The 25,603-nt window shown below is 39.5% G+C and overlaps 7 protein-coding genes across 9 annotated transcripts in view; 1 reads left to right on the forward strand and 6 right to left on the reverse strand.

The window, feature by feature from the left end:
- Positions 1 to 1,578: 1,578 nt before the first annotated feature.
- On the reverse strand, positions 1,579 to 4,398 carry fam162a (family with sequence similarity 162 member A). Its single transcript, XM_017406309.3, has 5 exons — positions 4,243 to 4,398; positions 3,611 to 3,688; positions 3,028 to 3,139; positions 2,429 to 2,537; positions 1,579 to 2,182 (listed from the first exon to the last, which is right to left on the reverse strand). Exons 1-5 carry the CDS (start codon positions 4,283 to 4,285, stop codon positions 2,066 to 2,068), a joined length of 459 nt encoding a protein of 152 aa, XP_017261798.1. The 5' UTR covers positions 4,286 to 4,398; the 3' UTR covers positions 1,579 to 2,065.
- Positions 4,399 to 4,700: 302 nt separating this feature from the next.
- Positions 4,701 to 7,131, forward strand: mix23 (mitochondrial matrix import factor 23). Its single transcript, XM_017406460.3, has 5 exons — positions 4,701 to 4,829; positions 5,998 to 6,123; positions 6,210 to 6,356; positions 6,676 to 6,735; positions 6,812 to 7,131. Exons 1-5 carry the CDS (start codon positions 4,779 to 4,781, stop codon positions 6,860 to 6,862), a joined length of 435 nt encoding a protein of 144 aa, XP_017261949.1. The 5' UTR covers positions 4,701 to 4,778; the 3' UTR covers positions 6,863 to 7,131.
- Positions 7,132 to 9,380: 2,249 nt separating this feature from the next.
- LOC108230500 (cystatin-A1-like) lies at positions 9,381 to 10,383 on the reverse strand. Its single transcript, XM_017406792.2, has 3 exons — positions 10,225 to 10,383; positions 10,061 to 10,162; positions 9,381 to 9,897 (listed from the first exon to the last, which is right to left on the reverse strand). Exons 1-3 carry the CDS (start codon positions 10,294 to 10,296, stop codon positions 9,775 to 9,777), a joined length of 297 nt encoding a protein of 98 aa, XP_017262281.1. The 5' UTR covers positions 10,297 to 10,383; the 3' UTR covers positions 9,381 to 9,774.
- Positions 10,384 to 14,388: 4,005 nt separating this feature from the next.
- Positions 14,389 to 15,423, reverse strand: LOC108230497 (cystatin-A1-like). Its single transcript, XM_017406789.3, has 3 exons — positions 15,265 to 15,423; positions 15,101 to 15,202; positions 14,389 to 14,993 (listed from the first exon to the last, which is right to left on the reverse strand). Exons 1-3 carry the CDS (start codon positions 15,334 to 15,336, stop codon positions 14,853 to 14,855), a joined length of 315 nt encoding a protein of 104 aa, XP_017262278.1. The 5' UTR covers positions 15,337 to 15,423; the 3' UTR covers positions 14,389 to 14,852.
- A 2,829-nt stretch (positions 15,424 to 18,252) lies between these two features.
- On the reverse strand, positions 18,253 to 19,630 carry LOC108230499 (cystatin-B-like). The gene is made up of 3 exons (XM_017406791.3): positions 19,463 to 19,630; positions 19,280 to 19,381; positions 18,253 to 18,574 (listed from the first exon to the last, which is right to left on the reverse strand). Exons 1-3 carry the CDS (start codon positions 19,532 to 19,534, stop codon positions 18,446 to 18,448), a joined length of 303 nt encoding a protein of 100 aa, XP_017262280.1. The 5' UTR covers positions 19,535 to 19,630; the 3' UTR covers positions 18,253 to 18,445.
- An 875-nt stretch (positions 19,631 to 20,505) lies between these two features.
- LOC108230501 (cystatin-B-like) lies at positions 20,506 to 21,670 on the reverse strand. Its single transcript, XM_017406794.2, has 3 exons — positions 21,512 to 21,670; positions 21,319 to 21,420; positions 20,506 to 20,880 (listed from the first exon to the last, which is right to left on the reverse strand). Exons 1-3 carry the CDS (start codon positions 21,611 to 21,613, stop codon positions 20,803 to 20,805), a joined length of 282 nt encoding a protein of 93 aa, XP_017262283.1. The 5' UTR covers positions 21,614 to 21,670; the 3' UTR covers positions 20,506 to 20,802.
- A 996-nt stretch (positions 21,671 to 22,666) lies between these two features.
- The window catches only part of LOC108230286 (cystatin-B-like), a 7,573-nt gene continuing 4,636 nt past the window's right edge, over positions 22,667 to 25,603 (reverse strand). Inside the window, exons 1-3 of one of the 3 annotated variants that reach the window (XM_017406355.1) lie at positions 23,673 to 23,832; positions 23,480 to 23,581; positions 22,667 to 23,041 (exon numbers count right to left, since the gene is read on the reverse strand). In XM_017406355.1, coding sequence (XP_017261844.1) covers positions 22,964 to 23,041; positions 23,480 to 23,581; positions 23,673 to 23,771 — 279 coding nt within the window. In that variant the 5' untranslated portion in view covers positions 23,772 to 23,832 and the 3' untranslated portion in view covers positions 22,667 to 22,963. Of the gene's footprint in view, positions 23,042 to 23,479; positions 23,582 to 23,672; positions 23,833 to 25,603 lie in introns of those variants that run through there. The other 2 variants (XM_037973189.1, XR_005232597.1) reach the window with 2 other exon arrangements.

Below are 25,603 nucleotides of genomic sequence, written 5' to 3' on the forward strand. Positions count from 1 at the left end.
CCCCCCCCCCCCCCGTCTGTTGGTTCTTTTTAGGACGGGCGAGCTCCGTCTCTCAGTGGGAGGACTTGGACTGCGCTGCTTGTCTGAAGCATTAATGACCCGACAAAAAAAAAAAAAGATGTGGTTGTCCCCTGCCTTCCCTCCCCCCTCTCAGAGGATAATCTAACCTAAACACTGGACTGACTTCGAAACGTCGACCACGTCTGATTGTTTCACAGGACACAACGGACTTCCTACTAAAGGCACTTAACTCTCAGATGGAGGTTTAATTCCCTCACCACCTCTTCAAACCACAGACGGACTAATTAGAAACTTGACTTTGTCGCTGTGGGGTGGAGTTTGTCGGTGGCAAACCGAGCTGCTCGCATTCCCACCTGAGTTTTATATCATTCCTCTAACCAGTATTGGGACTTCTTTTTTCCTCCTGCACTGGCTCCATCCTCAAAGAGTTTAGACTGCCTCCTCTGGCGTGACGTACACAACCCCATGGAATCATGGGACTTGGAGTCTTCCCTTGCACTGAGACTATTGGATGGACTTAGACGAGACAAAGCAGACTATTTAACTCTAGATTCTGTCCAGCAGCAAACCAGCAGGATTTTTCTTTTTTATTTTAATTATGCTATAAGTTTGTTTAATTTGCAGCACTTTAGTTCTGGACTGATGCCTGTTCATTAGTGGGCATTTCTACATTTGCTTTTTAATTGGCTGATGACACGGCTCTTCCTCAGGAAGCGAGATGTAAAGAGGGGTGTTCTTATCCTCTTCCGCCCCCCCTCCTGGCACGGCAACAATTAAACCGTTTATCCTCCCCCTCGGACAGGGAACGGGCAGATTGTGGACTGAAAGCGTCAGCAGTTATTTGTCACAATCAGAGGATTGTTGCCTCGGAAAAATTAGAAGAACTTTATTTGTACAAAGTAATGTTCTGCTTTTGGAAAATTGTCTGTTTTTAAAATGTGAGGAGTCTAAAACACGACTCTCCAACATGTTCAGGTCCAATTTTTCCAATTTGATCATGCCAAATCAGCACATGAATCAGCTCTAAGGCCTGAGGATTCTTTTTTTTTTTTTTTTTTTAATTAATTGGGAGTTTGCATCTGTAGCTGATGGTGCCATAATCCATACTCAATGGAAAATCTTCCATATAATTTCAACAAAATGAAAGGAAAAAAAAAAACAAAGAACTTAAAACCTGGCAGTCACCTTAGTTAGCGCACCTGAATGTTTGTTTACCACGTCCTGTTCACGTTGCTTACTTCTGTTTCGACTCTCAGCAAGCGATGAGCAGCTCTTCTTGTTCATGACTGTTTGTTTGTTGGGTTTGTGCATCTGTCCTCTGTTATGCCATTTGCATAAAAGTCGTTTCATAAACCGATACAAGTGGTAAGTGAATCAGTTTTATTCGCACACAAACAGCCCCAGTAACTTAGAACAAAAAGGCAACTTTGGAAACCTGAACCACTGAAAGGAATTCATTTCCTCACTTTCTGTTTACTGGCTGAGAAAATTTCCTCTTTAGCTTCAGAGTCTTTATGCACAAAAGAACATGAGTTGATTAAAATCAGCTTACACATCTCAAGAAGCATTACTTTATTGAACTGTTTGCCTATTTGGTTTGTTTTCTTTCTACAAACAGATGCCACAACGGCCACAAACAAGCCTCGTGATATTGATATATGAACAAAATAAAACACATTTATGTCTGGTATGCTGTTTTTTTTTTTTTTTGTCCTGACAAAACTAGAGACCAATACAAGACGTGTTAATTATTTAAAGTTTAGCACTTATCTAATCAGATTTTGTTGCCTACGTTTAATTTCCCGTCACAACAGTTAAGTGCTACCACTGGGGGGGACTCGGCGCCGTAGACAAGTTCTTGCGCTGTAAGGCCAATCCCTCGGTTTAAAAAAAAAAGTGCTAATAAGTTCTACCTGCTCTGATTATTTCGTGGTGGTTCTACTCCTCTGTAAAAGGTGGGAGCAGGAAGGGGAGACACTCCGTGCCCAGAGTTTGGGGGGGGGGGGGGGAACGTGTGATAACGCTGCGGGGAGGACGAATTACTTCACTGAGCCTTCTGAGGCAACGCGTCGCCGCTCGCCTCGCCTTTCTCCGTCTGCTCCTTCCACTTGGCCTTCTTCTCCATGTTGTAAAGCGTCAGGGACTCGTTTCTACCTGCAGCCTGCGAAAACACGCTGAAGTTAGCTGCTTTCCGCCACTAAAACGTGCGATTTTTAAAGATGTCTGCATCTCTGGAAGCAAACAAAACCAGACATCTGAGATCTGTTACTCCTGCTTTATTAAAAAGCTACTAGTGCAGACAAGCACAAATCCTGTTCTTCCACTTCCTTTTTTTCCTCTCCTCTCCTCGTAGGCAGCTACTGAATGAATGACTGTGAAGAAATTTTGCACAGTCACCGTTACTCACCTTTTTGCCCATAACCACCATCAACACACAGGCTCCTAATGTCATCGCCATCATCACATAGGCAGCTTTCACTCGGATTCTGTTCCTGGCAGAGTCGATCATCTCGAACCTGTGACAGTGCAAGTCATTTAAATAACTCCTACCATATTTGGTGGTAATAAAAATTTTTAAAGACTGTGTTTAAGTGTTACGCCACTTTTGTACGACACCAGTCGTCGCTGGCTTTTCAAACTTATCTTTATATCTTAAATCAACATTTATGATAAGAACAATCAATCCCGAGTCGTTCTCACATTCCAGTTTGCCCCTCAAGTCCAACGACAGGGACCGTTTTACCTACCGAGCACGACTGGCAGATTTTTTTTTATCTCGGTGGCAGATCAGACGTGATCTCCACCCTGATGTCAGGAGTCGCCGTAATTACCTGCAGCTACAAACAGGCGTCCTGTTTGAACTGCGGCCCCCTCTTTGGGCCAGCTACACGCTGCGCCGCCGCTCATTTGGTTAGTTCGCTTTGTTCTTGTGATATGAAGGCGACCGTGACAGCGGTGTGCTGCGGCGGGGGGGAGGTCTGGTTTAAACAGGAAAAGGCCACTTACGACACGGTCTCTGGTATCTGGTCCGCAGACTTGAAGCGGCCTGCCCAGATTAAAATCTTCTTGTCCATCTCAGAGGGTCTGTAGCCCGGGACTTTGAATAGGGGACGGGAGTCTGTATGAAAGGAACACATTATGATAAACAAAGAGAAGCAAAACAAACCAGCGCACGCCAGCTTATCCGTTTTCCCCTAAACAAGTCCGTGATTTTCCCCCCTCTCATCACAACTGTCATCACATTTCCTGTGTTCCTCTCAGTCCTCTGGGCCCGTAAGCAAACATTCAGCACTTCGAACTTTTTGAAAGCACTCTGTGATGCAGAAAACCCATTTGACAAAAAGTGTGAGGGGGGCTGCGCACCATTTTAACGGTTTTCACAAAAGCCATTTTGTGTGCTCCACGTTTAAAAATCAAACAACCTGTTGATGCGATCAGATCAGTGTAACATCTATCCGCGCTGCCAGAAAGAAAAGACTTCGAGGATCGTGTTGGGGGTTGGGGGTTGGGGGTTGGGCGTGTTGGGACAAAATAGGACAAAAATTTAAAAAAAAAAACCGAGAAGACGGTTTGTAAAACAAAACTCCACCTTGTGCTGAAGCTGCAGGCGAAGACTCTGCTTTGGTCTCCTGTACTTTATTACTGCACATCCCTCTGATCCTCTGACCTGTTCAGACATTAAACAAGAGGGTTTCATACAGCTGCAGACAAGGATTATTACAATTATTATCTGGTCTTCATGCTCCTCAGTCAATCTTAACAGCATCAGATGAGTGTTATCACAGCTAATGGGAAAATATGTGATAGTTTTTGTCAACTGGAAGCTGTTTTCCAGCTGTCATCACAGGCTGAATTAAAGAAAAATAAACAGAATCAGCTCTTTTGAATAATATAAGCGGGCGCTTAACAATTTAAACAAAAAACACGACGAAGCAAAGTTGTGAGACAACTTTATTCAAGCTTAATTTCAGTCATAAAATGTTATTAGGCTCGTAAAAAACGCAACCGGGGGCAGAAACCACAGCCTGCGTGTAACCAGGCAACAGAAGTTAAAGAAAAACTAGCACGAAGACTTAAAAAAAAGACATTTGAGCAGACGTGTTACAGAAATTCAGTTTTAAATAAACAACAAGAACCAGGAGCAACAGGACGAGATGGTGCCTGTCGGTGGTTGTTTTTTACATCGATTTTAACTCGGAAAATAAAGTTGACCATACGAACCGAGGAGGTTTCTGACGGACAGGCGACATCTGACGAAGTTCATGCTGGACTCGAAAACTAAAGTGTCCGTGAGGCTGCACGGGTCTAATTGAAAACAGCCGCAGTCACTTCCTCCGGTCCCCTTCAGCTCTTTAACATGAAAGTCAACGAGCTGACCAAAACAGGGCCTGTCACGTAACGTTAGGGGTCTGAAATGCGCCCAATCAAAAATTTACGGGGTCTTTAAAAAAGTATTAATTTTACCCCTCATTTTAACAGCTGGACGCGGTCATTTACATATATATATTTTTAGAATTGTTATTTGTTAAGAATAGGCACCATAAAAACGACCGGTTGAATGTCAGCTTAGCCCGAGCTAAAAAAAATAAGATCGGCTTTCAAAGCAAAATCAACGCAACGTTTTGTCATGTCAAATAGCTATACGTAATTAGTTGTGCTTTGTGCTGGTTTGGATTTTAAAACAAATAAATTTATGTTCAGGCACTTTCTTGAACAGTCGCGTCTGGCTGATTCTGAGCAGGACCCCGCGATCCACTATGGCGGCGCCCGATGGAACTTTAAGCTGTGAGGACTTTTCCCTGTTTCAGGTAATCTAAGTCAAATATTCATTGATTTCTGCAAACGTCTCGAAGTACGACACCCATCTGAAACATTACCTTTCGGAGGAAGAATCAGTTGATACTTTTTTAATTGTGTAAGGTGACCCTCCTGGTCCTTTCAATGATCCACACTGGATTACAGAACTGAAAACTGGCATGCTCTTTAGGAATTACCTTCACGAAGGAGTGTAGATAAAATGACCCATGTCTGTGTTTTCTTTAACTTACTTGTATGCTTTTATTCATTCATTGTTATTAAAGTCAAAATATACAGCCTGGTCTATAAGTATTTTGTATTTAGAGAGTTATACACGTCTGTTTTTTTTTAAGTTAGCCTCTCTGTACATAACTACAGTGCTTATAAAATTAAGCATTCAAAGTAAGATTGGAGTTTAAATTTATAGCTTTGATTTCATAGTTTAGGAAAAAGAAATGCACGAACTGGTCATGGATTACTACTTTTTTTTTTTTAGTAAAATCTCAGTTTTCACGTCCTAGACTCATGCAGTTTTACATCTAGATTTGTTTGTTTCTCTTATAAAATTAAAGGTAGAGAGATAAATGTAGGGTAGCCATCTTTAAAAAAACAGAATTGAATTATGCAATGTGACATATAGTGTGAATGAGTAGAAAGTTAACGCAGTTAGATAGTTTATTAACATTTACACAAATACATCACAATACATGAGCATTTGGATTCTTGTCATGTCTCCGAAGAGTTAGCATCATAAAAGTTAAGAGGTTAGACATTAAAAAAAAAGTTTAAAAAGTAGAAATTCCTTTTAAGAAAGAGTTCAAAGTATGTACCCTTTTAAAACGCATTCGTCTGCTTTTCACCACACACTGCAGCTCACCGAAGCAGCTTAGATGTGTCTTAAATTGTGTCAAAATGAGAACCTCACAGTAGCTGGCCAGCATTACACATCACTGTTCCTGTTCGCTGTTCTTTCTCTGTCAGGGTAATGTCCTTTGACTTTAAAACTAAGTCCACAGCTCCCTCTAGAGGTTGTGTATATAAATGCCTTTAACATAACCAGTGTTGAGATGCAGCCCCCTCTTTATTTGCCACTTCAGTAGATTGAAATGTGTTCAGCTCAGACGCGCCATTCCTGGGAAGCTGCTCGCTGACTTTGTATCACGCCTTGTTTTCTTTTAGGAGATGCTGAAAGCAATGCGAACAATAGACGACCGCATCGTCCACGCTCTGAACACGACCGTGCCCACAGCTTCATTCTCAGGGAAAGTAGACGCCACACAAACATGCAAGCAACTCTATGAGTCTGTGAGTGTCAGAAGAAAAGTTAGCTCCTGGGGGTTTTCCCACACGGTAGTAACGTTGACCCTAAATCTCCTGCCTCTGGCCCACAGCTGATCGAGGCCCATCGGAACAGGGACAAAGCCATCAAGGCCTGCATAGCCCAGAAATCGGAGTTGGTGGGACAGCTGCGGGAAGAACGAGTGAAGGACGGCAACAACCTGAAACTAATCAAAGAGCTCAGACACGAGCAGACCAACGTAAGGGCTGTCGCTACAAAAGCAGACACTTGGCGGAATAAATGTAGCCGCGTAGAGTTTTATTTTTGTTTTCACATTTAGAAATATCTGTCCCCACGCAGCTCATTTCACATAACTTAAATAAAGATTCACATTATTTAAAATACTATATATATGAGCTACTCAGTTGTTTGTGGTGTGTTAACACAAATGTCAACAAGGTTTTTATGATTTGCTGTTTGTTTTGAGCTGACTCTTATTAAGTAAGGAATCATTTTTTTTGGCAAATAGAAATAATAAGGCTAACTTATTATCTATTTTTGTTTTGTTTTGTCTTCAGTTGAAGCTAATGCGATCAGAGCTGAACGTTGAAGAAGTCGTCAACGATAGAAGTCTGAAGGTGCTGGAAACTCAGTATATATCCTTTAATAAGGCACAAATCTGTAGGTTACTTATCCGCTTCTTTTGCTTTTCAGGTGTTCATTGAAAGGTGTAGAATTCACTACATCCCCCCGAAGTCCAAGTAAGGCGTCTGAAGAAAAGAGCTGCTTTCCTCGAAGTTCTGATCCAGGCCGGCCGGAGCCGAGCCTGTGAGGTTCTGACTGCAGGCCGATCTCCGTTCAGATCGCTCGGACCTCTTGTCCACTTCCTTTGTTTTCTGTGATTTTTTTTTTGTTTGTTTGATTGTTTGTTTAGCAGTACCACCGCTGTAAAAGTTCCAACCATGTGCTTTTCGTACAGAGCATTGTTGTACAAAGAGATTTTTTTAAAAAGACAATGAACTGTTTTCAAGTGACTTCTGTTGTTTGTGTTTTACATCGTTTGCAAGAATTCTGAGTTAAATAGTGCTTACTGCCTGCAGGGGTTAATTAGTGTCAGCTTGTTTTATTTTCTTTATTTAATAGACATCTTTAAGTTTGGAGGTCCACAACACTGAGATATCACATCAACTTATGGGTGGTTTATAATGATTACGATGACAAGGTCACCTCCAAACACACATCTGAGTCTGTGTCGAAATCGGAACAACCGCAGATCATCTGAACCCACTCTGCCTGAGGATGAAAATCAGCTTATTTTACGACTGCAAACCTGCAGGATAAAGCTGGAAATAACATTCGTCTCAGCAAAGAAACGTTCGTCATGATTTCATCAGAAACTCGAGTGAGGATGAAAAGGTTTCCGCTGCACTCACCAACCGGGCGAGAACTTTGATCGACTCTCTAAAAAGTTGCAAACAATCTGCTACATAGTCAGTATAAAAGTTAGATTGCTGCAGAGGCTGAGAACATGACAGCACAGATAGGAGATTAGACAGCTGATCTGATGACGGCTCAATCTCAGGTCGAAGGTCAGGAACCCATCAAAGGAAGAAAAGGTTTTCAATCGGAGGCAGAGCTGCTTCAAAATCAGCTTGAATTTCTAAAAGCTGAACCTGTTATGAATAAAATAAAGCCAATCTTCACACAGAACTGAGAAAAACAAGACCTCAGCTCTTTCAGATTTACTTGGAAGCAACTTTCACTGCTGGGAGAATGAAGCTAAAGCAGACACGAAGATCTTCAGCCCAACAAAGAAAGGTAAACGCTTCTCTGGTGCAGTTAGAAAACTCATGAAGGATCTTGTCTCCTGATTAGTGAAGAACTGTGTTAAAAACGAAGGAAACTCATCGAGGTCCAACAGGATCTGAAGTACGACAGGCAGGAGTCGAAAGAAAGGTTTGACTTCTTAGAGAAAAACAGAAGGAGGTAAAGAGTAAATTATTGACGGATAATTTCATTGAAAGAATAATAAACCTAGAACAACAGATGGTTAAAATAAAAAAAACAAACAAAAAAAGCTCTTTCAGGGAAAAGTTGCTTCAGTTCTTTAAAGGAAAACTCCTTTAAACTGAACCCTTAACCACGACCCTTGTTAGGCTTTATTTGGAGATTCTGAATTGCTTCTGAATTGCTCTCAGGTGTTCGTGGTCCTGTGATGCACTGGCAGCCTTTCCAAGGCTCCCTCAGGGTTTTATTCCTAAATCTCGTCATCATAACTTCAGACATCTTCACTTCCTTTTCATTAGCAGCTTTGCAGCCTAATTAAATGTGTTGTAGATGTAAAGACGGGATTGATGCCACATGTTAAGTCCTGACAGCTCACCTATGAGCCAGATGTTGTTGCACAAAGAACACGTGCATCCGGTTTAACGGGCGGTTCTGCATTTCTGTCAAATAACACCGTTTAGTTCACTTTTACTTATTTGAACAAGGAGGATATGAGTTCATTGTGGAAACTGAATTTAACTCTAATGGATGATAAAGAAAGTCAGACAGAAATAAGCAACAAAGTCCTGTTATTTTCAGGTTACCTATCAGGTTTAAGCTTTAAAATAGTCTAAACGATGAGGAGGAAACTGCCAACCGAATGCAGGTACAGCTTGTAACGTGATTTCTGTGGTTTTCAAACGGTTCAGAAACCAAGAGCCACAAACTCCCTCCTGGTTTTCTTTGCTCTTCACGATGAACATCTGTCTCAGGACCTAGCAGTCCTTGAAGGAATGCAGTGTTTAAATTCAACCATTGAATGTGTTTAAGATGAACTTGATGTCATTATCTGTAATTATGAGTAAGAGCCAATTTTGTGTTGGCAAAAATAGATTAGCTGTGGCAGCCATGTTGGTTTTGGTTGACTCCAGATGTCAGTAAGTGTTGAATTCGTCTGATGGTTAATTTCTAAATCTGTCCTGTAGCTCATGAAATAAACCTCTAGTTGTTGATGTGAAAGTTTGTGACTGATTGGTTTGAGTTTTATCTCATCTCTGGTTTGTTTAATGTTTTATGACCCTAACAAAAGTCAGAATTTGGTCAGTTAATAAAGTTGTTTTCCTAAAACAAGTGTTATTATAGTTTTTACCTGCTTTTTTTTCTCCCAAAAGAAACTCATAAAGGTCTTTATCTATTTGAGATACTTAAAAAAAAAAAGGTTAACAGCATAACTGCTCAGGTGTGAGAGTCACGGTTTGTAGGAAGTTGGACCCAGAATGCAGACAGACACGAGGAGCTCAATAAAACTTATTTTATTAAACAACAAACAAAAAAATGGCTGAAGTGGCAGCAAACTTACAATAACGATGAGGCTCAAAGCAGAAGGGAACCCGAGAGCCAATGATGTGCTGCTGAGGAGCCGATGAAGGCAGGTAGTATTTAAAGACTGGGGTTAAAGAGGTGGGACAGGTGAGGACAGGTGAGGACGGGCGTGGCTGGCTGAGCAACAAGCAAAGACTAACTGTGGGAAATAACTGAGAGTGAACGCAAGGAGGCACGGGGAGCAAAACGAGAGAAACATCCAGATCCTGACAGTGAGTAACCAGGATTATTGACCAGCTCAGACACCAAATCTTCCTGATGGACAAAGTGTGTGTGTCTGATTTCTGTCCAAACACACTGATTACACCTCATTCACTGTTGCTCAGGAGAGGATCCTCATCTTTTCGTTGTACTGCTCCCTTCAGCTGGAAGGTTCGGTCCGGACTTTCGTAGACAAACAAGTGAAGGTAATCACTTCCTCCCACGTGGACCTGCACGAAGGAGACAGGATTATTAAGGTCTTCTGCAACCAGAAAATCCCAAACATTAAAATAAATTGTTACATCTAAGTCTCTGCTTCTTTACTTTGAATGGTGGTGAATATATGTGATATATATATATATATATATATATATATAACAGAAAGGTTTTTACCTTTATGAAGTAGTGATATCCGTACACAGTCTGCTTCCTGAACGTAACGGCTTTGAATTCCTCATAAGTCCTGTTTGTCTTGCCTTCCACTTGGCTCTTCACCTGTGTTCAGATGAATTAGTTCAATAATTCATTTTGAAGAATTAACTCAAACTAAAGCTCACCGTGTCACAGATCTTCTGAATGTCATCCGTGGCAGGCGCTACATCTGAACATCCTCCAAGTTGGACATCCATTCTGATAATTATTAACAGAGAAGTAAAGTTTCTGCTGTTGTTGCTCCTAAATGCTTCCCTCCAGGAAGTTTTTCCCAGTTATGAAATACTCTGATTCACCCATCTGCACGATGGGTGGAGCTTTGTGTGAACAGCCCTCACTTTACTGATAATACTTTCTTATTATGTCTACCCTCACCATGTAAATCTGACTCTACAGTTCACATTTTTAATTTCAAAACCGAATAAATAACAAAACTTCCACTAACAAACTCAAAAACAAAAATCAACAGGCAGTTTCAGATATGACTGATCAGCAGAGAGTTTAGATGTACTACAGCGTCAAAAAACAGACTTCAGAGACATCTACCTCTCATTTATTAATGATTGCACATAAATAGTAATATTAAAGATATGAGTTCAGTCATTTCTGCAAAAGTATCAAAGTAAAACAAAAGTTAAACATAATATTAATATTTGTTTCTTTTGTTATCTCCTGCTGTCAACAGCCTTGCACTTATTTAATTATTAGTTCACTTTTCTGATGTTTGTCTGGACAAACTGTGAAACAATCATATTTTTAACCTTTAATGATTATTCTTGTTGTAAATGTTCATACTTTTGGCACCCATCACTAAATTCACAAACATCACAACAGTTTTTATGGAGTTCTAGTCGAGGAAAAGGAGACATCAAAACAGTGTTAATAACTCTGATGAGTGTACCTGCTTTGTTGCTCTTAAATGCTTCCCTCCAGGAAGTTTTCACAGTTATTAAGTAAACCCTGATTCAAGCTGAATGTGGTTCCTCTACACCACAGGTGTCAAACCCAAGGCCCGTGGGCCAGATCCGGCCCTCTGTAACATTTCATCCGGCCCCCAAGATAACGTTTAGATTTCATCAGATCCGGCCCTCTAGTCTGGTTCAGATCAAGTCTCTGATTCTTATTTTGCTTAAAAAAACAGCCTAAATAATGAAGATTTCTCTTGACAGTGACTTAGAAGCCAACAATATATAGTTTTAATTTCTGTATGATCAGGTTTTTGTTGATGGCTTTTTAAAAAAATCTGTTTTAATGTTAAAAGAATCATTTAAAAGCTGAGTGAGGCGTAAGAAATGACTGCTAATGATGAGCTTTTTGAAGTTTTATCTGTTTGTCTGTGTTCATTAAAGTTAGTTTGCTCTAAATTCTGTATAATCTGTAACTGGGAGAAGTTCATTGATACTTCTGTATGAATGATTTGATATAATACATATAAAACTAAGGTTAATTTATGTAATTTTTAATAAATATTTATTTATTTATTTATTTTTTTTTCATTTTCAGCAAAGCAGCAGGACAATCATGAGGGTACATTTTTAATAAATATTGATTGTGATCGGCCCTTGGCTCGGACCAAATATTTAATTTTGGCCTCCTTGCGTCACTGGGTTCTACATGCCGTTAGGACAAATAGTCTTATTCTCAAATTGAGTAATCCTAATAAATCCAGCACTAACAAACAAAAAATTTAAAAAGTCAAGAGGCATTTTAAGATTTGACTGATCAGTGTTGAGGCTTTAAATCGGAGATCTAAGTTTAAATAATTATTTGAGCCACATTTTAATTCACTAAGTCGGCTGTTAGACGTACAGTGGTCTGCTCTTTTTATAATTCTTCATAACTTTTTGTTTTTGTTGTCAATATGAAAATTATAAAGACTTTATGTAACAATAAAGTCAGGATTTTTGAATAAATGTTAAAAACTTTATTGATTATTTTTATTTTTGTACACACATTCGGCAGAAAAACAATTGATTATAAATCATTTATGTCTTTTATTGAATTTCTCTTTAATCAAATGTATAAGTCTGAATTTTAAATGTTTTGTTAAAGTTTTTTTTCCTCACTCAGACAACAGAAAGCACTCATTTATAGTGGTGTGGTCACATTTATGTCGTGGCGTGTCTTCTTTATTCAGCAAATAAGACTTCAGAGAAGAAATAAAACGTCTGAATCTCATTTATTGACCCTTGTTTTTTTTATTTCTTTTACAAGATGTGTCTTTTGCTTGAGAAGGTAAATGAATAACATTGCAGCTCACCGACAATGGATAAGAAAATTAAGCTTTTTCCGGTGAGGCAGCTGCTGAAGGAAGTTAAAAAGGTTTTCACGTTATTCGAAGGGTTTGATGGGTTCCAGAGGATCCTCCTTTGTGTGGTTTTCTTGAAGTCCTGTCAGCTGGACATTTTTGGAAAGGCTTACATAAACCTGGATATGGAAGTATTGGTTTTCTCCAACACGAACCTGCAGGGAGAAAAGAGTCAGAATTATTTGTTAATATTTAGTCCATATTCACATCTGGGTGTGTCAAAAAATGTGATATAAAAGTTTTTACCTTCATTAAGTAGTTCATTCCTTTCACAACTTGACTTCTGTATACAATCACTTTGAATTCCTTAAAAGTATTTCCTGTTCGTTCCTCCACTTGTACCTTCACCTGTTAATTAATAAAACAAAATGAGACTTAAATTAAAAAAGTTTATGTTTTGAAAAATGAAATCCCACCGAAGCTCACCTGATCGCAGATCTTCTGAATCTCCTCAGTGGCAGGGTTTGTCTCTGACCATCCTCCAACACCAACAGTCAAAGCCATCCTGGAGAAATCTGCTGCTTTTACTAGAGAAGTGAAGTTTTAAAGCCGCTGTCTGATGTAAATGTTGAACATCAGGTGGACGGGAGTGTATTTATACTCTGGATACAGACTGGAAGGAGGCTCCGGTACATCGGTTCTCAAACACTGTGGGGCGTGTCTCTCGGCGTAGGTGTGGGTTTTTGGGATTTATTACTTGCTTTGTGCGTGTGTGTGTGTGTTTAATTAATGTTCCCTGGAAAACTGTTTGAAGTTGACATATATTGCTCTACAATCTCATATTGTTTTTTGCACTGATGCTATTATGCTATTATGCTATTATTTTTCTTAAATAACAAAACTGTCATTGTGAAGCTGCATGGGTGTGTCTTTATCTTAAATGAGTTAAGACATGTATCTTTACTCCTTATTTCAGAAGAAAAGTGTTTTACTGCTCCTGTTGTTTGGTGGATGATGTTAATTTTCCTTTTGTTCAGTGTACCTTTTTAGTTTTAATGGAATATTCTTAATTACAAAATCCACATTCTGAGTCAATTTAGAATTTAGCAATTTAGTCCGTCTGAAATGTGTCAAATACAAATCAGAGACTAACTTACATTATCACTATTTTCTTAAACAAATAACAGTCATGTTGCCACACATGGTTGGCTCTTCTCAGCTCCAGAAATATGCTGCAGATCTGATCGTTTCCTTGTTCTTATTCCAAAGAAAAGGCCGTAAAAACAAGTGATAATCAAGATTAAAATAATCTCCTTGAGGGCAAGCCTTCCCCAGCAGCAAACTACACTAAATGCACTTTATTTTACTGCCTTTTTTGGGAATAAAAACTGTTTATTGTAGACGTGACGAGTAGTAAAAACCAGCGATGAAGCAGTGAACCGGTGTTAAAAGTGTTTTCATTCATTAAGTGTACCTGAGGTTTGAGTGAAATATGTGATTATCTGTAAATGTTTGTAGGATTTTAAAAGACTTGAAAAGATAACTTGATGATCAGCTGCTGCTTATTTATCTCATTTCTGTGGAAGCAGTAAAGGTGACACACTTCCTCATCAAACGACCTACTTTTTGTTAAATAAAAACACTGTTATTTCGAAGCTGCATGGGTGTGTTCTGTTTTCATTCCACCTGATCATTCCTTAGATTTGATATCTTTCAGAAAGTAAAGTTTCTGCTTTGTTGCTCTTAAACGCTTCCCTCCAGGAAGTTTTCACAGTTAATAAGTAAACCCTGATTCACGCTGGAATGTGGTTCCTCTGCACGGCGTTCGAAGCCCTCACTTTACCAGTAACACTCAACAAATAGTCTTATTCTAAAGGAACTTGAAGTTGTTTTTTAGGTTCAGCCATTCACATCTTTTCCTGTCTTTGACCTCAGCTTAGATGTGCTGCAGAACAGTAGAAACTGGGATTCTGTTTCCATTTATTTAAAACACGTAAAACAGAACTGAGGCTCAAGTCTTTTAAATAATCGTTACGAGACATTTAAAAATTAGCATTGTTTTATTGAGTTTAGGGGCGAGAAAGTGCAACAAATCATTCATTTAATATTTAATAAGTACCAGGAAATTACTCAAAGTTAGTTGTTGTTTTTGCAAAAAAAAAAAAAAAGGAGTGCTTAGTAAAGATATCACATTCAATGGACCAGGATCAAACCTTCCTGACTGTTTTCAGGGGTGTCCAATCCTGGTCCTCAATTCACCATCCTGCAGGTTTTACTTGTTTCTCTGCTCCAACACACCTGATTTGAATCAATGGGTGATTAACAGGCTTCTGCAGAACATGAAGAGGTGATTTAACCACTGAATCAGGTGTGTTGGAGCAGAGAAACAAGGAAAACCTGCAGGATGGTGGCCCTCCAGGACCAGGATTGGAGAGCCCTGGTTTAGGTGAAAGCAGAACTTCCAGGCCGTGCGTCTGATTTCCGACCAAACACACGGATTACACCTTACTGGTACGGTAGGATGGGATCGAGAGGATCTTCATCTTTATGCTGCTCTACTCGCTTCAGTTTGGTCTCCGTTTTGCCCGCCTGGAGGGGGCTTTGGTAGACGTATATGTGAAGGCAGTCGCTTCCTCCCACGTGAACCTGTACAGAGACGACGTCACAAATATTAGGTTGCTTTTTTTTATCTGACTCTCTGCAACTTTACTTTGAATGGTGATGAATAAGATGATTTATAAAGGTTTTTTTACCTTTATCAGGTAGTTCATTCCTGACACAACCTGCTTCCTGTACGCAACGGCTTTGAATTCCTCATAAGTCCTGTTTGTCTTGCCTTCCACTTGGCTCTTCACCTGTGTTCGGATGAATTAGTTCAATAATTCATTTTGAAGAATTAACTCGAAATAAAGCTCACCGTGTCACAGATCTTCTGAATGTCATCTGTGGCAGGCTCTACTTCTGACCATCCTCCAAATTTGCTGTCCATTCTGATATTTATTAACAGAGAAGTAAAGTTTCTGCTGTTGTTGCTCTTAAATGCTTCCCTCCAGGAAGTTTTCACAGTTATGAAGTAAAACCTGATTCACCCATCTACATGATGGGTGGAGCTTTGTGTGAGCACATTACTTTCTTTTTATGTCTCCTCTCACCATGTAATTCTGACTTTCACTCCCTGATCAAACTGTACTTCTTGGATTCTTAAACTTTAAATAATTATTTGAGCCGTGTTTCAGTTCATTGAAGCTTTTTGCTGTGAGGCAGCTGCTGAAGGACGTTAAAAAGGCTGAGTTTTCATGTTGGTCGACCGGTTTGATGGTTTTCTTCAAGTCCTGCCAGTCGGACATTTTGGGAAAGCTTTTTATAAACCACTAGATGGAGGTATTGGTTTCCTCCAACATGAACCTGCAGGAAGAAGAAAGTGACTCATCATCAAATTCACAAACATCATGACAGTTTTTATGAGGAAACAATAGTTCAAACGAGCGTCCATGAGACTGGAAATAAAAAGATTTTAATGCTATAAATCACTAATTAGGAACACTAATTAGTTATTAGTTATTAAATTTAACAAAATCCTCCTTCAACTATAGTTATTTATAAGAAGCAGCTTTTAAAATGATTGTAAAACAGACACACAAGTGTCGCTAATAAGTTCAGCTTAACCTGAATTTTTTTCAATAAAAAAGCTACTTTCTTTAAGAAAAACGGGAAGTAGAGGAGTCAGCGTTTCAGTGACTGATGGGAGGAGAGCTCCTGCAGCAATGTGCTGAACAAGGAGGAACATCTGCAATAAGAGATGACAAATGTGGCCGTCTGGAGACACGAAAAGGGAGGAGATGACATGCCAAGAACTCCGACAGATGTGGGATTTGTAATCAATCTTCGTTTAATGACAGCAGCATTCCTGGAAGGAAAGCACACCGCCCTGTTAGTGCTCAGAGTACGCGTTAAAGAAAACTCTCAGCTACCACCACGCCAAACTTCAGCTCGATATCGAGAAAACCGACTGAGTTCCAGCAGTTTTTTGGGGGTTTGATAAGCCTGAAAGAGGTTGACTCTAAACGTACGCCCACAGAACATTCCTTTCCTGAGAGTTTCAGTAAAACCTGTTCAGTGGCTCGTGAGATATTTTGCCTACAGACAAAAACAGACAGAGAGGCGATTACATGATCGCCCGTCTTCAGACGGATCGAGCCAACGCTCCCTGAGATTTGATGTGGAAGGTTTTCCTGATGGAAACGGTTAGAAATGAGTTTGAAATGTGACACAACATAAATCAGCTGCCTGATCATATTTTAATTAATAATTAGGTAGTTAATAGTTAACGATCAGGAAACAATTATCTTCTCATAAACTCATGACTGGGTACAGAAATGAGTCAGAGATTATTGGACCGAATGATGAACTTCTGACTCCATTTTGTTAAGTAGCTAATGTTGCTAACTGTTGACCAATTAAAAACTAGCTAATGGTTAGTTTTAAAATCAGCAGAAACAAGCTAGTAATGAATCCTTATCTTATAATGAATTCCTGATCTCATTTTGTTTAATAAATAATGATTAAGCAGTGATTTTATTAAAGCTCAGTTATATTTATGACATTAGCAAGCAACAACCAGGAACTAATAGCTTATAATTATCTAATTATTAGCTATTTATTAGGATTAGGGGGGTATTATCAGGTAATTGTTCATCAGTGGTTCTCATACAAACCAATCATTACTTACCATCTAATAACAGTTATTTACTGATTCAGCTCTGATTAACTCAGTAAATTCTGTCCTAGAAAGAGTAAAAGATTAATATAAATATACAGCAGATAGACAATAAAGTATAAATTCTACAAACCACACAATGTTTATAGTGTAAGAGAGACAAAGACAATAGATACAGATTTGAAATTGAACATTAGTATTAAACCGAGCAGATTAGTAATTATAAACACAACTTTTAATATGAAATCATAACTCGGAGAAGTGTTTGTAAAACCATCCACAGCCCTTGGTGTCCCGATAAATTTAAAAAAGTAAAAGTTGTTTGTTTCCCAGCTGGTGTTTTCATAGCGTTTGTGTTACACCTTCAGGGCAGAGGGTGTGAAGCACTGATTTACTCCAGCTTACGCTTCTTAAACAAACACGAGACTGTTTCATGTTTATTGAAGGCGGGGTGCACCTCAGGCAACACCAGCATTTACACAGCTGAATAAATTAATTACTTTTATTTAAACTTATCTTATAAGCTGTTGAAGATGCAGTGTATTAAGAGTGAGCAAAACTCAGCTAAATATGCTGAATAAACGCAGATAATATTTTCTGTTACATAAACCCTGATTAACTTGTCACCTGTAAGCCACGTCTAAACTACATGACCTGAACGTATTAAAGCTCTCGACTGAAACACTTTAAACTCTGTAGAGGAGGTCAGACGGTTTTGACGGTGGGTTTCAGAGGCGAGCAATCAGAAATGAAAAGCTCGGCTCCCCGGCTGAATAAGTTTTTGTTGCTTTTCCTGTACTGGACTGGATAAAGACGGACGTGAAGCTGTGACAAAAAAACCCGGAAAAACTGATTTTAAAACATAACTATCATTGTTTAGACATGTTAGACACGTTTTAAGTCTCAACAAAGTTCGTGGTTTACATTGCGAAGCTGCATGGGTGTGTCTCCTCTCCTAAAGACACGTAGCTTTACTCCTTTTGGCTGAAATTATTATGTTTTTAAGGAACTCTTGTCGGGTGGGTGGTGGTAGTTTTCCTTCTCTGGCTTTAACAGAATATCCTAAATGAGGAATTCCAGATTTCGAGCCAAGTTAGCGTCTCTTTTTTCACTCAAACGTTCATCATTCAGGTTTAGTGCGGCACAAATATCTGTTTCATGACATTCACAGGTCAGAGACAGAAAAGACAAGATGTAAAATTTCCCTTTATTTTTATTCATACACCTTGTAAAAAACTGTTCCATGTTGCCATTAATCAATCATGACACATCTCTGTATACAGTGTCTCCTCACGATATATTAGGAACAGGAATGTCGGGTTTTTAATTGAACACCGTGAGACTGCAGGCACCGGAACATCGTTTTGGGCCGCGATCCCCTTTAGAAGTACTCGATCGTCTCGTGCTCGGTCTTGTTGTGCTGCATGCTAGTCAGCTCAAGTTCGCCTCCGTTGCATGGGAGCCTCTTCCAAACGCGGATGTGAACATGCTCCTTGTCGCCGACTTGGACCTGAAAGAACACACAAGCCAACTTCAAGTTTCCACTTGCAGTCACTGACATTAAACGGTGTTAAAATCATTGTAATAGCACTCCAGCAGCTCCTGAAGATTATAAAATACTTTAATTATCTGCTAAATGATAACTTATGATCACCTAACAGTTTGGCTGGGTTGCTGCAGGGGAAGGTTTGCCTTTAAGGAGACAATTTGGTCCTTTTTAAGTGAGGCTGTGTGGAGGATGAGCAGTCAATATCTTACCTGGACTCGAATGTCCTGCCACTGATCGTATAAATATTTGAGGACTTGTTCTGTGTTTCTGGCTCCTCCTGATATTTTAGCGAGCCCTCCTTTTAGCATCTCTGAAATCTTCTATCGTGAAAATTTCTTCCCGTTTCTCCAAACTGGGTTCACTCTGCCTGACCTGCCTCTACTGAGTATCTGACCTGCCTACTGCCTACTGCAGGTCAGATACTGACTACTCAAAACTACCCAGCCCACTAAAAACAAAAATGCTGAAGTTTAATTTTAAAGTTACAAGGCTGCTTGAACGCCATTCAACTCCACTATCTTGTACTAATTTGTAATACTGAAGTTAAAGGAGTGATTGAACGAAATCTAACTAACAGTAGAGCTTTTTATTTAGTTCTTTGTATCATAAAAATACCATTAAACTTAGTGGGTTTCAGTGTTTTTGCTGCTACTACAGTATACTTACCTTTACAAAGTAGTTGGTTCCGGCCACAAGCTGTGTTCTGTACTTTGTGGCTTTGAAAATATCGTAAGTCTTCCCTGCTTTCTGCTCCGCCAGACCCTTCACCTGAGAAGACAGCAAAATTTAAGTCGCCCAGATTGCGTTTATAATTTCGTGGATTTACAGCAACAAACACGTTTTACTCACTTTATTGCAAATCTCCTGAACACTTTCATCGGCGTCCTTCACTTCGGTGGTTCCTCCACACATCGGCATCATGACAAGTTGTTATTGTAAAATAAATAACCAAAAAATGAGTGGAAAAAGACCGTGTTTAAGTTCGCGTGGAGGGGTCGGGTTAAAACAGAAAAATCACATGATGTCGCGGCCTGGAGCGTACCATTAGCCTGAGCTAGCAGGGGTGGCGCTTTAAAATATTTTAAAGAACGGTGCACGAAAACAAAACAATATATATATATATCGAATTATTTTAGATATTATCTTTATAGGTTATTCTATATTGTGGTGGTTTAGTTTTTTTTAACGCATTCGTGGAGGCAGAGATTTTCCATCTTTACCGTTGGTCACGTGGTTCAGTCCGAACTGGGGAAGTGTTTTACTGACAGAAACAAACAAACTGGTTTCAGCTGACTGCTGGGAAGTTAAACTGGTGACTCTGAGTCAAGATGTGGTAAAAATTTGTGAGTTTCGGAGTGGATATGAAATGAGTCATGGACTAACTAAACAGCCTTTTCATCTTTTTTCACTTTTTGCTGTTTATTACCTTTTTCTTGCAGAAAATCAGTTCCCAAAACACAAACAGAGTATTAATGTGGTCCAAGTTGTTTTACATCATATATATGATGTATTTTTGGTCTAAACCTGCATGTTTTATAGATTTATACCACCATTAATAGGCAGATAAAATAACCTTGATTAAGGAATAGATTATTGTAGTTACAGATCTTTCTTTACATATATAGATTCACATGTTTAAGCTTCTTGAACTGATCCTGTTTTCTGTCTGAAGCTGCTGTAGTTAAAACAAACAGACAAAGAATCTCTGGCATTTCACAAGAATTTAAAAAGTTAAAACTGTCCCTGTAACCTGTTACTGAACAGGTTATGACTAACAATGTGTCTTTAGGCCTTTTTGACAGTTCCACAAGTTATGAAAAACAGAGTTTCAAAGGCTAAAATCATATTTTTGCTGCACACACACGCAAACACACAGACTGCAGAGACAAAAGTCAGCATTTTAGGTTTAATGTTAAGGTCAGACATCACACTTTGTGTGTCAAACAAAGAGGAACATCAGCCACAAGATAATACAAAGATGTGACACGAGAACTGGTGATTAACTTCTGACAGTGTGGTTTAGGTGTTTAAGTTATAAAAAAAGGAAGTGTGGTAAACTCTTCAGTTAGGGGGATTTGGGATATTTTGTAAACAGCTGTTAGATGGACCATGGACTTGAATCATTAGAAACTGACGACTCGGTGTCCTCGGTGCGGGTCCTGGACTGTGATCTGTTTAGAAGTACTTGATCAGCCTGTCAGCACCAAACATTCTGCAGACTTTTGCCAAACAGTTATGTGAAAGTACTCATCTCCGCCCACATGGACCTGAAAGCACATACAGATCGAGTCAGAGGATCACTGTACTCGGACTCGGTGGTCAGTGCTGCGGTCTCGTAATCCTGAGTCCACAGGTTCGAGGCCAGGTTGCTGACCTGAAAGGGCATCCAGCGTGAAAACAATTGGCAAATCTTTTGTGCGAGTTTCCTCGCTTGTGGCAACCCCTGAAGAAGGGAGAAGCCGAAAGAACGAGTGCCAGTGACTCAAACTGTTCTAATATTCTCCTTTAGGGACTTTAGAAATAACTTCTGAAACATCTGTAATTATTTAGAGGCTAAATGTAAAATTATTAACTTTTTTTTCTATTTTAACAGTTTATCTCCCTCTGCTTTAAGCTGCTTCTTGTTCCTGCTGGAGAACACCCACTGAATTATAAATAAAATGTAATATTTTACAGAAACTTCACAGTAACTCCAGTATTATTACCTTTATAAAGTATCGTAACCCGGCCACAACCTGGGATTTGTAGCTTATGGCGGTGAAAACATCATAAGTCCTTCCTGCTTTCTTCTCCACGTCAGCTTTCACCTGAGGAACAACGAGGTAACGAGAAACTTAAAATGAAACAGTCACCAGAGTGTATGAACACGAAGCTCTTAATGATCCTGTGTGTGTTTACTTTATTGCAGATCTTCTGAATGCTTTCATCTGCATCTTTTGTCTCAGAGATTCCTCCCACCACCTTATCCTTCTTTTGCTCCGTGATAAATAAATCAGACATGTTTTCTAACCAAGGGAGAAAGAGAAGGGTGTGTTTTCCTGAGAGTCCTGAGAGGAATTCAGCTGCAGCAGTGAACTTTATTGCAAACTTTTGGAGTGTACCATTTCCCTGACAGGGGAGGAAAGGTGTTGCTTGTTTTACATTTTCCCTGTCAGATAAAGAGTACAGGTTTGTTGAGCTGTAAATACCTGCACAGGCTTGTATTTATATATTTGAATTATTTCCTCTTCTTTTGTCACAGTTTGAACAAGTCAGTCTTTGAAAATAAATATTTTTATTTTAATATATAATTTTGGTCTACACCTGCATGTATTATAGATTTATACTACAGTTAATAGGCAAATAAAATAACCTTAAATAAGGAATAGATTAATATAGTTACAGATTTATTTTTACATGTATAGATTCATATGTTTATGCTTCTTGAACTCATCCTGTTTTCTGTCTGAAGCTGCTGTAGTTAAAATAAACACACAAAGAAACTCTGACAGGCAAACCCTGAACTGTTCATCTCTGGCTTTTCACAAGATTTAAAACAAATGTCCCTGTAACCTGTTACTGAACAGGTTATGACTAACACTGAAACAACAATGTGTCTTTAGACCTTTTTGACAGCTCCACAAGTTATGAAAAACAGCAGGATTTGAGTTATTTTTTAAAGTTTCTTTTGTATTGGGTTTATTGTTTTATGTTTCTATAGTTCTGTTTTATTTTTATGTTGTAAGTCCTTGTATAGTTTTGCTCTGTGTGCCCTTTGTGTTCCTGTCATTATCCACCTGTCCTCAGTTCAGTACCTGTCAGCCTGCCTCAACCACCCTCACCTGTCCCTTGTTTCTAATCAGTCACCTGTGTCCACTTAAAAATCACCCTCAGCCTTTAAAACCAGTTCATCTCCTTCACGTCTCCACTGACTCGTTGTTGCTCTCATGCTCTGGCTGCTTCTTCTCTTTGGAGAGCTCTGCACCTTGGGTCTGATCCATCCATCCATTAACCTGACTAAAATCATCTTTTTGCTGCACACACACACAGACACACAGACTGCAGAGACAAAAGTCAGCATTTTAGGTTTAATGTTAAGGTCAGAAATCACACTTTGTGTGTCAAACAAAGAGGAACATCAGTCACCACAAAAAACAAAGATGTGACACGAGAACTGGTGATTAACTTCTGACAGTGTGGTTTAGGTGTTTAAGTTATAAAAAAAGGAAGTGTGGTAAACTCTTCAGTTAGGGGGATTTGGGATATTTTGTAAACAGCTGTTAGATGGACCATGGACTTGAATCATTAGAAACTGACGACTCGGTGTCCTCGGTGCGGGTCCTGGACTGTGATCTGTTTAGAAGTACTTGATCAGCCTGTCAGCACCAAACATTCTGCAGACTTTTGCCAAACAGTTATGTGAAAGTACTCATCTCCGCCCACATGGACCTGAAAGCACATACAGATCGAGTCAGAGGATCACTGTACTCGGACTCGGTGGTCAGTGCTGCGGTCTCGTAATCCTGAGTCCACAGGTTCGAGGCCAGGTTGCTGACCTGAAAGGGCATCCAGCGTGAAAACAATTGGCAAATCTTTTGTGCGAGTTTCCTCGCTTGTGGCAACCCCTGAAGAAGGGAGAAGCCGAAAGAACGAGTGCCAGTGACTCAAACTGTTCTAATATTCTCCTTTAGGGACTTTAGAAATAACTTCTGAAACATCTGTAATTATTTAGAGGCTAAATGTAAAATTATTAACTTTTTTTTCTATTTTAACAGTTTGTCTCCATCTGCTTTAAGCTGCTTCTTGTTCCTGCTGGAGAACACCCACTGGATTATAAATAAAATGTAATATTTTACAGAAACTTCACAGTAACTCCAGTATTATTACCTTTATAAAGTTTTTAGTCCCGGCCACAACCTGGGTTTTGTAGCTCTTGGCGGTGAAAACATCATAAGTCCTTCCTGCTTTCTTCTCCACGTCAGCTTTCACCTGAGGAACAACGAGGTAACGAGAAACTTAAAATGAAACAGTCACCAGAGTGTATGAACACGAAGCTCTTAATGATCCTGTGTGTGTTTACTTCATTGCAGATCTTCTGAATGCTTTCATCTGCATCTTTTGCCTCAATGGAGATTCCTCCCACCACCTTTTGCTGCATGCCAAGTTTTAAATCAGACATGTTTTCTAACCAAGGGAGAAAGAGAAGGGTGTGTTTTCATGAGAGTCCTGAGAGGAATTCAGCTGCAGCAGTGAACTTTATTGCAAACATTTGGAGTGTACCATTTCCCTGACAGGGGAGGAAAGGTGTTGCTTGTTTTACATTTTTCCCTGTCAGATAAAGAGTACAGGTTTGTTGAGCTGTAAATAACTGCACATTAATGCCATATATCCTCATAGTTACAGCTGCTTTCAGTAACATTAAGGTACGAAGGTCAAATATTTCTCTAATTATCACCTTTCTCCCCCTCGGAGTCACGTGACTCAGTCTGAGGTTCGACAGGCTGCTGAACCCCACTCAGGAGTCAACTCTGAGAGGTTACACACCCTGAGCCGAACAGCTGAAGGGCTCGGTGTGGCTTTCTTGTCACTGTGATTTGGGTGTGATTACATGCTGTAAGTGAACAAACTGCTTCCTGCATCTGATCGCATTCGATTCATTGATTTATTGAGAACTTTGTGGGCCGATTTGACCAAATGTGTAGAGATGTCCTACTTGCTCCCCACTCCTGCCCTGCCAAACATAGAAGTACATTCATAACTGTTTTTGTTTTTTTGCCTTTGTTTATGATTTTATCTAAATGAGTGCTCAAACCACATTCCTAAGAATCTGGCTACTTTTACTAGTTTGATCAGGGTGGTTTTCTTGATCACTGAGCGGCTGTAGACGTCTGACAGGGGGGCATGATGGTAAACCAGTTATTGCATTTAACTGTTTAATTAATCCATGTAATTTTGCTTTCTGTTTTACATTAATGAAGTTGAACCAGGATGAAATATTAAAAGTTCAAACAGACTCAAGCTGGGAGTTGTATATTGAGGTCGGTGTGCTTCGGCTGATGTGAAAAGTCTTTAATTTCCTCAGCAGGCACCGACTTTGTTGGGCCTTCTTGTAAACTGAGTCAACGTGCTGGGAGAAAGACAAGTTTGTCTCTATCTGTGTCCCAAGGTGCTTAAAAGAGTCCACCTGCTCCACCTGCTGGCCCCGGATGATCTGCGTCTGGAACAGAGGCTCTAGTGTTTCGACTCGACCCCCTCAGCACAGCTCCTTTGGTTTTTTTGAATTTTCAGCTCTGGCAAGTTGTAACAGAATGTCAGAAGGAGACCGCGGACTGCCTGCTGGTAAGCGGGACAGAGCATCAGATCCGGTCAGGTGTGCCACCACATCGTCTGAGTGTTCTGGAAAAAAGAGCCATTCCTTCACGGTTGCATGAAAAGGGATTTGTATGAACAGAGTCCTGCATTTAAGACCAATCTGTTACTTTTAAAACCATTTAAAAACCCTTAAATGAACCTTAAAAATCAGACAAATGTTGCAAGTTATTGATATTAACAGCATTAAAAGCAAAATCCATGAACAGAATCCCAGTATGAGGACAGACAGAGTCCAGATTCTTTGCAACCGTGTCTAAAAGTGAAAGACTTGGATCCTCCACATCGAGTCTTGATCTGTAGGCAGACTGTAGTGGATCCAGTTTGGCAGCTACCATGTCAGGCTGACACTCTTTAGTCCTTTGGGTCTTTAGCATGACACTTCTTAGTGATTGAAATTATGTTTTAGCTTTAGCAAAGGTATGGTTTATCATAGTTTGCCTTAGTCTGTTCTGCTGAGGTCCTTAAATTGTAGTTTAGTTTATATTAGTATACAGGTGCTGGTCATAAAATTAGAATATCATGAAAAAGTAGATTGATTTCAGTAATTCCATTTAAAAAGTGAAACTTGTATATTATATTCATACATTACATACAAACTCATATATTTCAAATGTTTATTTCGTTTAATTTTGATGATTA

Source organism: Kryptolebias marmoratus, linkage group LG21 (assembly GCF_001649575.2).
Source record: "Kryptolebias marmoratus isolate JLee-2015 linkage group LG21, ASM164957v2, whole genome shotgun sequence".
Classification (NCBI taxonomy): Eukaryota; Metazoa; Chordata; class Actinopteri; order Cyprinodontiformes; family Rivulidae; genus Kryptolebias; species Kryptolebias marmoratus.

What these genes read in the sequence shown, in the direction of transcription:
- fam162a (XM_017406309.3), bottom strand. Translation starts at nt 4,285, where the DNA reads ATGAACTTCGTCAGATGTCGCCTGTCCGTCAGAAACCTCCTCG. An exon ending in CAGATACCAGAGACCGTGTC is followed by an intron (nt 2,538 to 3,027) that starts GTAAGTGGCCTT and finishes GCACTGTCACAG; the next exon opens with GTTCGAGATGATCGACTCTG. An exon ending in TGGTGGTTATGGGCAAAAAG is followed by an intron (nt 2,183 to 2,428) that starts GTGAGTAACGGT and finishes GTGTTTTCGCAG; the next exon opens with GCTGCAGGTAGAAACGAGTC.
- LOC108230501 (XM_017406794.2), bottom strand. Translation starts at nt 21,613, where the DNA reads ATGTCTGATTTATTTATCACGGAGCAAAAGAAGGATAAGGTGGTGGGA. An exon ending in TTCAGAAGATCTGCAATAAA is followed by an intron (nt 21,421 to 21,511) that starts GTAAACACACAC and finishes GTTGTTCCTCAG; the next exon opens with GTGAAAGCTGACGTGGAGAA. An exon ending in GGTTACGATACTTTATAAAG is followed by an intron (nt 20,881 to 21,318) that starts GTAATAATACTG and finishes ATGTGCTTTCAG; the next exon opens with GTCCATGTGGGCGGAGATGA.
- mix23 (XM_017406460.3), top strand. Translation starts at nt 4,779, where the DNA reads ATGGCGGCGCCCGATGGAACTTTAAGCTGTGAGGACTTTTCCCTGTTT. An exon ending in AGGACTTTTCCCTGTTTCAG is followed by an intron (nt 4,830 to 5,997) that starts GTAATCTAAGTC and finishes GTTTTCTTTTAG; the next exon opens with GAGATGCTGAAAGCAATGCG. An exon ending in TCAACGATAGAAGTCTGAAG is followed by an intron (nt 6,736 to 6,811) that starts GTGCTGGAAACT and finishes TTTGCTTTTCAG; the next exon opens with GTGTTCATTGAAAGGTGTAG.
- LOC108230497 (XM_017406789.3), bottom strand. Translation starts at nt 15,336, where the DNA reads ATGGACAGCAAATTTGGAGGATGGTCAGAAGTAGAGCCTGCCACAGAT. An exon ending in TTCAGAAGATCTGTGACACG is followed by an intron (nt 15,203 to 15,264) that starts GTGAGCTTTATT and finishes ATCCGAACACAG; the next exon opens with GTGAAGAGCCAAGTGGAAGG. An exon ending in GAATGAACTACCTGATAAAG is followed by an intron (nt 14,994 to 15,100) that starts GTAAAAAAACCT and finishes GTCTCTGTACAG; the next exon opens with GTTCACGTGGGAGGAAGCGA.
- LOC108230499 (XM_017406791.3), bottom strand. Translation starts at nt 19,534, where the DNA reads ATGATGCCGATGTGTGGAGGAACCACCGAAGTGAAGGACGCCGATGAA. An exon ending in TTCAGGAGATTTGCAATAAA is followed by an intron (nt 19,382 to 19,462) that starts GTGAGTAAAACG and finishes CTGTCTTCTCAG; the next exon opens with GTGAAGGGTCTGGCGGAGCA. An exon ending in GAACCAACTACTTTGTAAAG is followed by an intron (nt 18,575 to 19,279) that starts GTAAGTATACTG and finishes GTGTTCTTTCAG; the next exon opens with GTCCAAGTCGGCGACAAGGA.
- LOC108230500 (XM_017406792.2), bottom strand. Translation starts at nt 10,296, where the DNA reads ATGGATGTCCAACTTGGAGGATGTTCAGATGTAGCGCCTGCCACGGAT. An exon ending in TTCAGAAGATCTGTGACACG is followed by an intron (nt 10,163 to 10,224) that starts GTGAGCTTTAGT and finishes ATCTGAACACAG; the next exon opens with GTGAAGAGCCAAGTGGAAGG. An exon ending in GATATCACTACTTCATAAAG is followed by an intron (nt 9,898 to 10,060) that starts GTAAAAACCTTT and finishes TCCTTCGTGCAG; the next exon opens with GTCCACGTGGGAGGAAGTGA.